Source organism: Physeter macrocephalus, chromosome 2, assembly GCF_002837175.3.
Source record: "Physeter macrocephalus isolate SW-GA chromosome 2, ASM283717v5, whole genome shotgun sequence".
Classification (NCBI taxonomy): domain Eukaryota; kingdom Metazoa; phylum Chordata; class Mammalia; order Artiodactyla; family Physeteridae; genus Physeter; species Physeter macrocephalus.
Genome location: NC_041215.1, coordinates 27,123,844 through 27,137,570, shown reverse-complemented (window position 1 = coordinate 27,137,570; position 13,727 = coordinate 27,123,844). Strand labels below are relative to the sequence as shown.

The 13,727-nt window shown below is 31.0% G+C and overlaps 1 protein-coding gene across 2 annotated transcripts in view; it reads right to left on the bottom strand.

Annotated features, from left to right (window-relative positions):
* DPP10 (dipeptidyl peptidase like 10) overlaps positions 1-13,727 on the bottom strand; it is a 685,210-nt gene that overhangs the window by 75,071 nt on the left and 596,412 nt on the right. For both annotated transcript variants that reach the window (XR_002890440.2, XM_024114996.2), the window contains exon 13: positions 11,184-11,291. Coding sequence is in view for 1 of the 2 variants with exons in the window: in XM_024114996.2 (XP_023970764.1) it covers positions 11,184-11,291 (108 nt within the window). In the remaining variant the exon portion in view is untranslated. The remainder of the gene's footprint in view (positions 1-11,183; positions 11,292-13,727) is intronic.

The window sequence follows — 13,727 nt, the reverse complement described above, 5'->3', positions numbered from 1 at the left end:
GAGGGAGGAGATATGGGAACATATGTATATGTATAACTGATTCACTTTGTTGTAAAGGAGAAACTAACACACTATTGTAAAACAGTTATACTCCAATAAAGATGTTAAAAAAAAAAAATTGGGATATAGAAGCCCGGCCCTCTTGCTCTAACTTGGGACTCTCTGAAGGGCTCTCCCAGTGCAGAACTCTCTGTGGGGCTAGCTGAAACCTTCATTCAGATGGCTCTGCCACTCAAATTCTTCTGCCCAATGTTGCTTTCTTTTCCTCCTTTCCAGAGTTATTGATCTCTGTAATAACTGGCCTGCAGGCTAATCTTTATTTCACAGTTGGCTTCCTTTGACACTCAACTTATGACAGGTATATTAGTGTATTTTCATCTTGCATTTCGCTTGGAAGAAAAGTTGAGCATCTATATTTATCTATATATGTACAAATGCTTATATATACACATATAATGTACAATATATAATAAGCCATTTGCATAATTGTTTTACCTGACTCTCTGCTAATGTTTGTCTCTGTTATCTATTTGATCAGATTTCTTTGTATTCTGGTCTTACTTTTTAAAAGCTCTTTGTGTCTTTATATCCATTTATGTGAGGTATATGCTGCAAATATATTCTCCTGGTTTGTCATTTTGTGTTGACATTGGTTATGATAGCATTTTTCCCCAATTTTTTTTTCTGTTCTTTATAAAATCAAGTTTACCAACGTATTCTTATATTACTTCTAAGTGATGATGCGTAGTTTAAAGGCTTTCTTCAAACTAAGCTTACAAAGAATTTACTGATGTTTTCTCCTAGTACAGGTAAGATTTAATTTTTAAAGTTAAACTTTTGTCATTTTAGAGTTATGGTGGTAGTCTGGAACTACTTTTATCTTTTTCCTAAGGGATAGTCAGTTTTCCTAAAATGATTTTATGAAAACTTTATTTTTTCAGTGGTTTGAAATGCCACCTTTATTATATATTAAATTTCCATATGTACCTGAGTCTATTTCTGTACTGCCTATACTATTACATTTATCTCTGTTAAGTCACGTCCCAATACCACACATTTTAGTTATAGATTTTTTTAATATCCTTATTATTTAGGACTCACACCCACTCATTGTTCTTTTTTTTAGGATTTCCCTAGATAATACTATATTTTTATTTTCCCAAAGAAGCTTAAAAGCATATCTAGTTCAAGCAAATAAAAACTTACTGGAATATCTTATTGGGATACTATTAATTTTATAATTAATACTGATCTTATGATCTTCAGTTATTTTTTAGAAGAACACAGATATTTTTCCATTTGTTCAAGTCTACTTTATGTCTTTCCAGAATGTTTTAATGTTGTGCTCATATGGGTTTTGTACATTTCATATAATTTCATTTTCATATTTATTACTAAGCATTTTATATTTTGCTGCTATTGTCTAAAGGCCTCTCTCTTCCATTATACCTTCTAATTGGTTATTGTTTGCATATATGAAAGCTACTGATTTCTGTATGCTAAATATCTATCCTGCTGTCTCACTAAATGCTTTTTCCAAATCTTACAGCTGGTTGTTTATTCTTGTCTCATTAACTAATACCTCCAAAATCATTTTACATAATAGTGGAGATAGTGTGCATGCTCCCTTGCTCCTGACCTTGATGGGAATGACACCAGATTGGCTTTTGGGCTGAGGTATACATGTTTTATCACTTTAAGAAATTATCCCCAATTCCTATATATATATATTTTTTAACCAGAAATTGGTATTAAATTTTGTAAAAGGCTTTTACAGCAACTACAAAGAAAACCTATTCTACAGACAATTTAAATTTTATTGGCATTGCCTTTGAAAATCTAATAAGATTCTTTTATGAAATCATGTGGGCCTGGTGCTCACTTGTGGTGTAGTTCTTTGATAACATTCTGCTTCTTCTACGTCATTAATCAGTTTAAGCTCTGCATCTCTCCTGGGGACAGTTCTAAGTGTATTTCTTATGAAATTTTTCATTTCATCTAAATTTTCAAACGAATTGACATAGAGTTCTGCAAAATAGTCTCTTACGATTTATTCAAATGCCCTTTATTTCCCATTAGCCATTTCTAATTTTATACCAGCTTGCTTTCTCTTTTTCTTTGATTGGATGAACATGTGCCTTGTGTCCTGTGTGTGTGTGTGTGTGTGTGTGTGTGTGTGCGTGCGCACACGTTTTCAAAGGGTAAACATTATTTTTTCACTTATTAGTTCTACCTTTTTCTATTTATAAACTACTTCATTTCTGCTTCAAATTTAATCATTCCCACTTTTCTAATGTATGCTGCATTTTGGTGATAATTTTCTATTTGAGTTGGAAATTCAACTTATTTCATTCTTCCATTTTCATTTTTATAAGTCTGCTAAGTTATGATTTTTATTCTGACAACTTATTCTGATATAAAGTGTTGCCATTCTTTTTCTTATTATTATTTTATAAATTTTGGAATTTTGACTTGAATTCTCCAGTAAATTGTTTAATTAGATTTACTTTAAAAATTACTTAGTTGGAAAACCTGTTAAAATATATTATTGATTTCTAGGAGTATTACTTTGTGATTAGAGCATGCTTTTATTTAATTTCTAATTTGTAGAACTTACTGAGCTTTTTAGATGGGTGACCTGATGAATGTTCAACTTTTGACAAAGTTCCACATACATTTGAAATAGATATATAATATCTCTTGTTTAGATGTGTTCAAACATAAATACAGAAATACACACATTATATATGCTATATCTATAAGCTTACTTAATTTTTTGTCCACTTGACTCAGTTTGAACTGAGAATGAATGGTACAATAAGGTTTCCACATATTAAGTAGTTTCTGGCATTTCTGTTTTATAAAGGTAGCCATCTATCTGGGGCATAGATACAGACAATTGACTATTATATCTTCCTTGTGATTTGTGGCCTTGAACATATTAAGCATCTTCTTTTGGTGGTCTTAATGCTTTGGAACATGAAAGTAGCTCTTCTTGTTTGGTGTCAGGATTTTAGCCTTTCTGAATCATTTTGTTTAAGATGTATATTTTGCATAAAAGATTGAACTGGATTCTGTTTCGTGAGCCAATCTAAAAAATATTTTTTAAATGTTAGGGCATAAGTTAGGCCAATTTACATTATTGGTATGAGTGATACCCTTCTAAAAACTCTATCATATTTTATACGTTTATTTTGAATATTATGTTTAATGAGTTTTTTGTAGGCAGTCTTTTTGTAGTCTGTTGAGTGTTTTGAAATCCAGTGTTAGGTTTTATTTTAACTTTACATGTCATCTTTATATTAACACCTTTAATAATATTTTTCCACCACCACCCCCCTCCAAAGATACTTTGTGTTTCTAGAACATTTTTTTGTTGTTCTAGTTTGTCATTGGATTATGGTTTTAAATGTTACCTCTCTTCCAATGTTTTGCTTATCTTCTATAAAAAATGCCAATTAAATATCAGGTGGATCTTATTTCCTTGTCTTACCTAACTTAAATCAGATCCTTCATACTTTTTTATTTCTTTCTATTGGCTGTTTTTATGGGTCTTCTTGCTATCCATTAGTATATTTTCAGAAATATCTATTTACCAGTGGTCATCTTTCAATTAATTATTTCTGTTATTATTTTGTATTATCTTTTCCATTTCCTTCCTGAAATGTCACTTTTTGGTTTACAACTTTATTTCTACTTTATGAGGCCTTTTCTAGGTTTTGAATTTCTCACTTGATAATTTTATGTCTACATATGCTTATTTAATGATAATAATTCATTCTTTTTGATAATAATAGTCATTCTTTTTTGAGTATTGTTTTATAGAATTCTTCTGCCTCATCGTTTTTCTTCAGGAAAAGTGTCTTTATGTATTGGAAAAATTTTATTCTACTTTCTGCTTTCCTCATATAGTAATTTTATAAATCTATTGCCAACCATATTTTGTTCTTTATAACTATCTTGGATTTTCCAGGATATAGATGCTTAAGAATGGTGAAGGATTAGGTGACTCCCTTGAATTCTAAATCAGCAGTGTTTCTAAGGAGTGCTATTAACAGTTCCCTAAGAACTAGTATCCCAAGAAGCACCCTAATGAGACACCATTAGGAGTGGATAATATTTTTTTTCTGTGGAGTTCTTAATTTCTACCACTAGTTTTCACCTTTTCTTTTACCAACAATATTCTAAGAGATGCCTCTCTCTATCAAGTTTTTTTTCTTGTTTTACTTTCTTGGGTGGTAATTTTTAAAAACTGCCATCTTTGGTTTTGTGCATATTCAAGTTACTTCATTCTGATTCATTCTCTCAATGCTTAGTTTTAAAAGAAATGTACTAATTTTCCACTATAGATTATGTTATATTATCTAAGCTTTTGATTAATGCCTTTGTCAGCTTAAAGAAGTTCCCTTTATTTTTAAATTTCTAAGGCTTTTGAATATTTGGTAGAATCCACCTTTAAAAAACTACCTGTGCCTGATCTGAAAACATTTTAAGACACTGATTCCATTTCCTCAATATTATGGGACAATTCAGGTTGTTTCTTAAATCAGACCTGGTATTTCTTTTTTCTAGAATTTATCCATTTCACTCAAGCTTTCAAATTTGTTGACAGAGGTTATACATTGCATTTTAAAGAATATTTTAAAATTTGCAGTTATGTCTTCTTTCTATTATTTATACTTTGGGGGCTTGTCCTCTTTTTAAATTAAGTTTGTTATACATTCTAGTGTGAATTATTTTTTTTCAAAGAACCAACTGTTTACTTGGCCAAACCCCTTTATTTTATCTTTACTTTCTATTTCATTAAATTCTACTACTGAGTTTCTCATGTCCTTCTTCTACATTTGAATATATATGTATAATTATATTATAACAAATAATAGATATATATAATTTAACCCATGAAAAATGTAAAAATTATATTTTATTTTCAAACATATGGCTTTTTAAAAGTTATAATTGTTAATTCACTTCTAATTCAATTGCATTGTTTTCAGAGAGTGTAATCTATCAGCTAAATAATACTTCAAATGCATTTTTGGTATAAATATCTAGAATCTAGGATTTTTTATGTGGGAGAGTTTTATTAAATATCTACTTTCTTATACTACTGGAAGCAGAAACTAAAAGGTCATTCCATAATGTATATGTAGTATTAGAATCTTCCTTCAAAAAAAACAATAAGTGACTTATTGGTACACATCTGTATTTCAGCATCTTCCTAAACCATCTATTCCTTATTCTTAAAGGGAGTTCTCTAGACTTCTAGCTGCTCAAGGTCAACAACAAGCATGTGACTTCTTTATTTTAACTTCTTCATATGCTGTCTGATGCATTCTGGCACTTTACAAGTATTTGCTGAATAAAAGTATAAATGCAAAGATGAAACCAAATTTCTGAGATTTGAGACAGGCACAGCCTGAAGGCTGGCATGGAGTTCTGAAGTCACATATTTTATTGCCAAATTCCCACAGGACAAGAACCCAGTAGATAGTCCTACTTACTCATTTTCAGATCCTGTTTTGAATGGACCAAGGACAGGACTAAGATCTCAGGTTTTAGTGCATCTTTAGTGCCCAATTTCAAGATGAACAAAATCTCAAAACATTAAAAAGTAAAGAAACTTTGATCAATATTTGTACATATCTGGAGATGCATTTTGTTCACAGATTTCTAGATTGCTTATACTTTCTCTGTTTTTCAGAGAATTGTGTGTGTGTGTGTGTGTGTGTGTGTGTGTGTGTGTGTGTGTGTGTGTGTTTTAAGGATGGAAGAGTGGCCACATTAAAAGTGATCATGAGCAAAAATCCAATGTTTTGAAAAATGTTTGAACACAGTGTACAGAGAATAAAAATTACACATTCAATGATTCATCTTGGATCAAAATATGTTTCTAAGTGTAGAAGTAAAAGATCTCTTGTTGGAAGCCATGGTAACAACCTCACAACCTTTGGACTTTATTTCAAACATCTGTAATTTCTCTGCTTGCTTTATATCTACCAGGGCAACTCTGGGCTGGGGAATAAGTTTCACTCCATTTTACATGTAATAGAATAGACTATCTTGTATAGTTATATAGTTATAAGACTTGTAAGCTATTTTCTAATAATAGCATATTAAGTTTGATCTGGACTCTAGGTAAATAGTCCCAATACCAATCAGAATATGGTAGATGACTATACAGTAAATTCAAAATAAATATCAAGGGACTTGACTAGTCTGTACCTCAATTAATTTTCCATCCACCTTCAGCAGAAATATAATCACAGGAAAGGTAATTTAACAAAGCAGGAAAGAATAATCATTTAACTTCACAGAAATAATTCTTTCTTTCTGTGCCACCATGATCTCTATTATATTCACTTAGTAGAAGAGAAACACTGATTATGAATATGAAACCATTGTGGAATTTTGACAAGGGCAACATGGCAATATACTTTAAATTGAATTAATATTTCACTTTTAATTTTAGAAGGGCAGCAATAAAACTAGTAATTTCAATCATTTTCAAAAGAGCTGAAAATCTAGGAAATAAAGTGTTTTTATTTGGGACATTAGACCTCAGGCACCTCTCCTTGGATTGGCAGAGATTTTATCTTAGCAAGCTCAATATGAATTTTATGTATCTATTTATAAGTTGGAAACATATTGGTATCAGTAAAAGTTTAATGATGCATGTGCTTTTCACCTGATTATACACTGTTCATGCAAATTTCTTCCAGTAAATTCTGTTTAACTTTTACAGCTTCTAAATAATGGAAATATTGCAGTGCTTAAAAATAACATGCTTTAATTTACTGTCTATTCATCATGTGAGGTGAACTAATTGTTTTCAGACAATGTCCTAATCAGATACAGCAGTGAACTGTAATGAAAAAATTGTATTGGGTTGATTGGGTGACAGAATTGTGGATTGGGGGCATGCTATTTTCTACAGTATTTGTAATGAATAATGGCATTTAAAATTGTTCCAAGTGAAATCATCAGCTCTCATAAGCAAAACTTTGTATTGCTCAATAGAAAAAGTGAATGAATTCACCAATATATATAATTTTTCATTTAACACAGTTTTGGAAGATAACAGGGCAATTGCTAATGCTTATAAATCTGAACCACTTAACATGACTGAAACTCTGCTTACCCCATATTAGAGGGGAAAAAGGCGGCCATGTATTTGACAAAAAACTTTCTCTTGACTGCAACTTACATTGTAAGATATAGGATATTATGGTTCCAAATATGGGAATTAAGGAGTTAGAAGTCTACATAAAGAATTCTATGGGGGAAAAGGGGAGAGGGAAATATCTGAAGTGATCTGAAGTGGTCTGCTGTAAGAAAAGGTTTGCATCATTGTTTGATTCAGAAACTATGTAAACTGATATCAATACTGCATACTCCACACTCTACTCAGAAGGAAATTTATTTTAGCTATAAAGATTTTTGGAAGAGCCAGTTTTTATTTTTATTATTATCTTTAATGGAATATATAAAAGTAGACAAACCCTACTCATAAATTTTGCTTTCACATATTCATATAGAAAGTATCTGGAAATATATATATATATAAATATATATAGGCTTAGAAATATTTTACTTTTGATTCAGGAATTCCAGTTCTGTTAACAACAACTAAAGAAATAATTCATAGTTACCTTTATGTATAGTGACATCTATAGTTGCAGTAAATTGCCACTAAATTAAACATTGAACAACAATGGTTAACTAGGTACACCCAGTCAACTAAATATTAATATTCAAAAGACTTGCATTTCAAAACTGTTTAGCACTATGGGAAAATTATGCTATAAAATTTAAATTCAAATAGGATAAAATACTGTACTTTATATAAAATTATAATCATGTTTAAAAGTAGACTGGAGGAACACAGAATTTTTTCCTATTTTTTATTTTTTGGAATTATTTTAACAAGTATAAGTCTTGTAAATGAGGGGAAAAAAAAAACCACTAAAATATTTGTAAGGCCAACCATCAATCTATATATTGAAAATATCCTGAAACACTAATTTTGTAGCCTGGTCTCTATTTAATGTTTTTCGTTTACCTACTGATTGTGTAAGAGAGAAAAATGTTTGCAAAAATTTACTAATTTCATTTAGTAAGATACTTCAAAGAGATGAATATATTTGCAGTCAATGGGGAAGCTCTCTAATATAGCTAAGCATCAAGTACTGCAAAGGTGGTCTTCCTGACGGCTGCCAAGCTCTCTGTTCCTGTCATTTCTCACTCCCTGGGCACATCAATTTAGGTGGAGTCCTCTGGTGTATCAAGAGAAGGAATAGGGGGTAAAAAGTCATCACTGGTGCTATGCACTACTGTTTAGACGGTAAATTAGTACACCGTTTTTGGAGGGCCAGTTTCACATTCCATATCAAAACCTAAACAAATACATATATGTACCCATACGCTTTGCTTAGGTAACTTTTGACATCTAGAAATATATATTTGTGGTAAGAACATTTATCTCTGAATCATTTTTGGTATCAAAACTAGAAATAAATATGATGATGAAAATTAATTCATTTAAATACAGTATAATACATTTACTAGACAGAATGTTGAATAGCTATTAAAATCACATTTACAAATAATATTAAATATTAAGAATGCAATTAAATGATGTGAGAAAATGCTCATAAATTACTCTTTAAATGTTACAAATCAATATATATGCTTTGATTGCACACTTTAAGAAAAAGTGATGGATTTTTAATGTAAAAAGAAATTGGAAATATATACAACAATTGATTTGCAGTGTGCAAGTCTGGGGTGATGAGATTCTGTTTGATTTTATATACTCTTTTTTCTTTTTCTTACTTTTTGGCTACGATCACCAGGGAAATCCCTGATTTTATATAATCTTTTGTTTAGTTTACTCAGTTTAGAATTTTACAAATTTTTATAGTGTATATATATACATATATATCAATACGGTAATCATTAAAAAATCATGAAAGAGCTTTTTTTTGTTAGCTATTTAAAAATTGAGGCAAAGAGATTCAAATTATTTACTAAAATTGTGTGTATGTATAAACTTAAGAATAAATTGTATTTACCTAAGTACTGACCTCTGATTCATTAACAAAGTAAGTTAATTTTAGCCACATTGCCAAAATATCTGTAAATAATCATGCAGTCATGTTTATTTATCAGTGAGGCAAACAACAAATTCTCTGAACTGTAACCAGAATAGATCAAAATGTTCTATTTCAATGGAAGCTTTGTTATAATCTCCATATGGAAGAGGAACAAAGTAAACACATCTGCTCTATGAAGTTGTTCTTCTGAACATTTCAGAAATAATGAATTAGACTGCATTTCAGACTGGTTTGATTGGGAGACAGAAGGCATTTCTTCCCAAGGCTTGTAAAGAAACTTTTGTTATGTGCATAAATATCTCAATTTCTACATGCCAACATCTTCATCTCCTACCTCTGCTCTGCCACCCCCACACTTTTTAAAAGACATTTCTGTTCTTATTTTGTTGAATAATCTCAGAATTTTATATAGATCTATAGTATAGATATAGATATAGATATAGATATAGATGTATTATACATCTTTCTCTATCTTTCACTATATCTTATAAATAGTCACAATTTGAATGTAATTTTGACTACCTGGGTTTTTATACAGCTTCTTGAATATAAATACTGATATTTAAAAATGCAATAAGATGTCACCACAGTCAATTGTAAGATTTGGAAAGTTTTATTTATTCTTTGGGTGGAAATATTTCCCCAGTATTTATGATAACAAAGTTTATGATTAGCTAGCAAAAGTTAATCAGGTAAAGCAATTTCTGGTGAAGCTTCCTCCAGTTCACATAAAAAACAAAATATGTTCCCTTAATATCACCTTTCTGATATAATCATTTAATAGTTGAATACAGAATCACCAAAAATTTTTATTCATATATAAATGCTTTCATTTATTTAAAACATAAATGAGATCACATTATATATTAGTCTATAATTTATTTTTCCAATTTAATAATATACTATGAAAATTAATCTACATTGCTTTTGTGGAGATTATGTATGGTCAAATTATTTATTTCAGCTTTGATTAAAATTAAAGTTAAAATCATGACAATTACTTTAATAGTACAGATCTTGGACAAGGGTTGTCTCTTAAGCTACTGACACAGATTTTAAAAATTCAAGGTACTGAGCTGCCCAATGTAAATACATATATGGATAATGGTAAAAACTGGAGAATATGCACAAGACTTGAAGGTTCTAAGAACATAAAAGTAGTCAGGTTGCTTAGGGATCTTTTACCACATTCATATTTATTCTATACTTAGTAAGTATGAAATTGATTCTTGGCTAGTTTGTTTATAACACTCTCAAGAAAGATTCCAATTTATCCACAATGTTTTCTCCTTATAAATTAACATTTACCTGTGAGACTAGACTGTTTATTTGATTTTGAAGGAAACTTTATTTCTCATGAATATTTTTATTGTCAATTAGATTCAAACTGACTCATTAACCTTGCCATATTTAAATTACTTATTGTGAATTCACTGATTCTTTTTATAATTAGGTAAAACTGTATAAACTGGTTAACATTCATTTGAAATGTAGAGGAAAAATAACCTTTTATCCTCTTTTTATCAAAAGGTCCATAAAAACATAACACAGATTTTATCTTTGACAACACATAAGAAGTCTATTTTATCCTGGTTTTTAAAATCTGCCCTGCATTTCCTTGTGTGGGTATACTACAACTTACTAACTATTCCATTTTTGATGGACATTTAGATTGCTTCAAGTATTTAAAACTTTTATAACACACTGAAAATATTACTTGTACCAAATAGATGATATATATTTGTTGAATGAAAAATCATCTCTCGATTTTCCTCAGGTTTTGGAAAGTAGGGGTTGGGTACTTTCCATTTATTAAATTCTATATCCCAAGGCCCTCAACTCATAGCACACATGTGTAGCTCACTAAATTTTATTGAGCGTTGAAAATGTTTTGTGTACAGCTTGAATTTATGGCTAAGGATGGGGATCCTCTTCCTAAAACATCCCTGATTTGGATATATGGCTGGACTTCACAGGTATTAACTGTAGGTGCAGAATACCACACGAATAGGACTTTCATGAACATGATGGAATGAAACCAAACCACAAAAAGAAACCAGGACTTACCTGGACGAGGAACATAGCTATGTGGTTATATTCTCCACGGCCCCCTTGCTTAACAGGAACTGTCATAAAGAATTTGCTGCCATCTCTAGAAAACACGGGCTCCTCGTTCTAAAATATAGAAGCGCATGCAACAATCTCAAAAGGGCATTTGAAAATCGTACTTCCAACTATTGCTAATACATGCATGGAACAGACCAATAATTGACTTAAGGTTAGTTTGGCAAATTGTCGAATTATTTAAAAAATAAAAGTATAACAGTATGTTTTAAAGTGAATGCAATGATGCATTGGGCATATGTGTGTGTTTGAGTGATGAGACGGATGGGAAAGTTTCTTGCATACTGGATAGAAATGATTTACAATTAGAGTGAAGACACTTTTTAAATTGGTTCAGAAAAGAACTTTCATATCTTCACAAATGATATGATTGTTTAGAAATTTATCTTTCAAAAATAAAGAAAATGTTAACATCTGCACCAGTTTATCAAAATCATTTTTTTAATTTAGAAAATTTTCTAACATATAATAGTTAATATTTTCTGAAATCTTTTACTCAACAACTCAAGTTATTGAAGATACATTTCTGATGATGTACACATGAATTTACTGTAAATACAAAAATGAAAAGGCTGCAAAATTGGAAGGAATCCATTGAAAATAATTTAATTCAAATTTCCCATCCTCACTGCTCACCCCTTCACAAACACACAAACACAGATGCCCATTTGATGATTTTTAAATTAAACTCTAGTAGCATGTTAAATCAATACAATTGTTTTTTAAAATTAAATGATGGATGATATACATATAGATTGCTTTCTTTTGCTCCAGGGGAAACATTAAGAAAATCGATCTATGTAACAAAACATCGAGTTCTTTCTTTTAGATTAGTGAGAGTGATTATACATATGGTATAAACGAAGGCTTTGGTATGGTTTCCTCAGTAGGTCTTAGAATGGCTCACAACTATTTTTAGATGATCTGACCCTCCACTCTCTTCCTGCTCTCCTCTTCCTTCCTTCTCCTGCTTCCTGCATTTTCCTGCTCCAGTGCCTTTGCACTTTTTTTAAAGCTTTGTCTGGCTCTTTCTCATCTCTCTCTCTTTTCCTTTCCTCCCTCCTTCCCTCCCTCCCTTCCTTCCTTCCTTTCTTTTTTCGTGGAACTTATTTCTTTTTAAAAAAATTTTTATTGGCGTATAGTTGATTTACAATGTTGTGTTACTTTCTGCTGTACAGCAGACTGAATCAGCTACACATATACATATATCCACTTTTTTAGATTCTTTTCCCATAAAGGCCATTACAGAGTATTGAGTGGAGTTTCCTGTGCTATAAACTAGATCCTTATTAGTTATTTATTTATATATAGTAATGTGTATATGTCAATTCTAATCTCCCAATTTATCCCTCTCCCTTTCCCCCCTGGAAACCATACGTTTGTTATCTACATCTGTGACTCTATTTCTGTTTTGTAAATAAGTTCATTTGTATCCTTTTTTTTAGATTCCATGTATAAGCGACATTATGTGATATTTGTCTGTTTCTGACTTCACTCAGTATGACGATCTCTAGGTCCATCCATGTTGCTGCAAAAGGATCTTTCTTGATCTCACCTCTTTCTTATATCTGTTACCAGTGAGGTGTTTCCTGATTACCCCGTATAAAGTGTGCTTAGGAAAGCCAGGTCATCCAACTGTGTCAGAATCCCTCTCAACCCACTTTTGCCTACTGTCTACTTTTTTCCGTACCACCTAATACCATACATATTTTATGTATGTATACATTTGTTTGTACATGAATGGATATGTGTATATGTGCATATAGGTAGGTAGGTAGATAGAGAGTGAGTAGGTGTTCCTCTAGAATGTAAGCTCCATTCTTCACTGCTTTGTCTCCAGCACCCAGGACAGTGACTATCACATAAATTTTACTTAATAATCATTTACCGAATGAATATTAAATAACTATTTTAATAATCTCGAGTCTGATTCTAGCTTTATTAGTAATAACAGCCCATGACAGAAACATAAAAATATTATTTTCCTTGTCTACTTCATGGACACTCATGAAAATATATAATATGTGTAATAAATGTAAAACTCTGAGGTAATACAATTCAAGGATGGGAAAATTGCATTACAAGGCATATAGTAAATACTGACAAGACACTTGACTGAGTGAATCACATTGTTCAACTATGTTCCATCTCTTGCCCCTGTGGAATAGTTCTCTCTTTGCCTTTGCACATGGGGTTTCTTCTGTCTGGCCTAACCTTTCAGTCGTCCTTTTTGTGCTAAATCTTACTCATTTTTTACTTAAACTCAGAACAGAACCATTTCCAAATTTCCTTAGTTAGAGAGTCTCTTCTAGTTAGGAAATCTCTCCTCAGAGATTCTGAATAGTACTCTATATTCATCTCTATCATGGCTTTCAGTACACTCTATTATATAGTTGACTTCCTTCACTAGGCAAGTAATAAACTAAGTTTGTAATTTTATCTTTTTTTAGCTCTATTGCCTAGGACACAGTAGATGACCTTCTTATA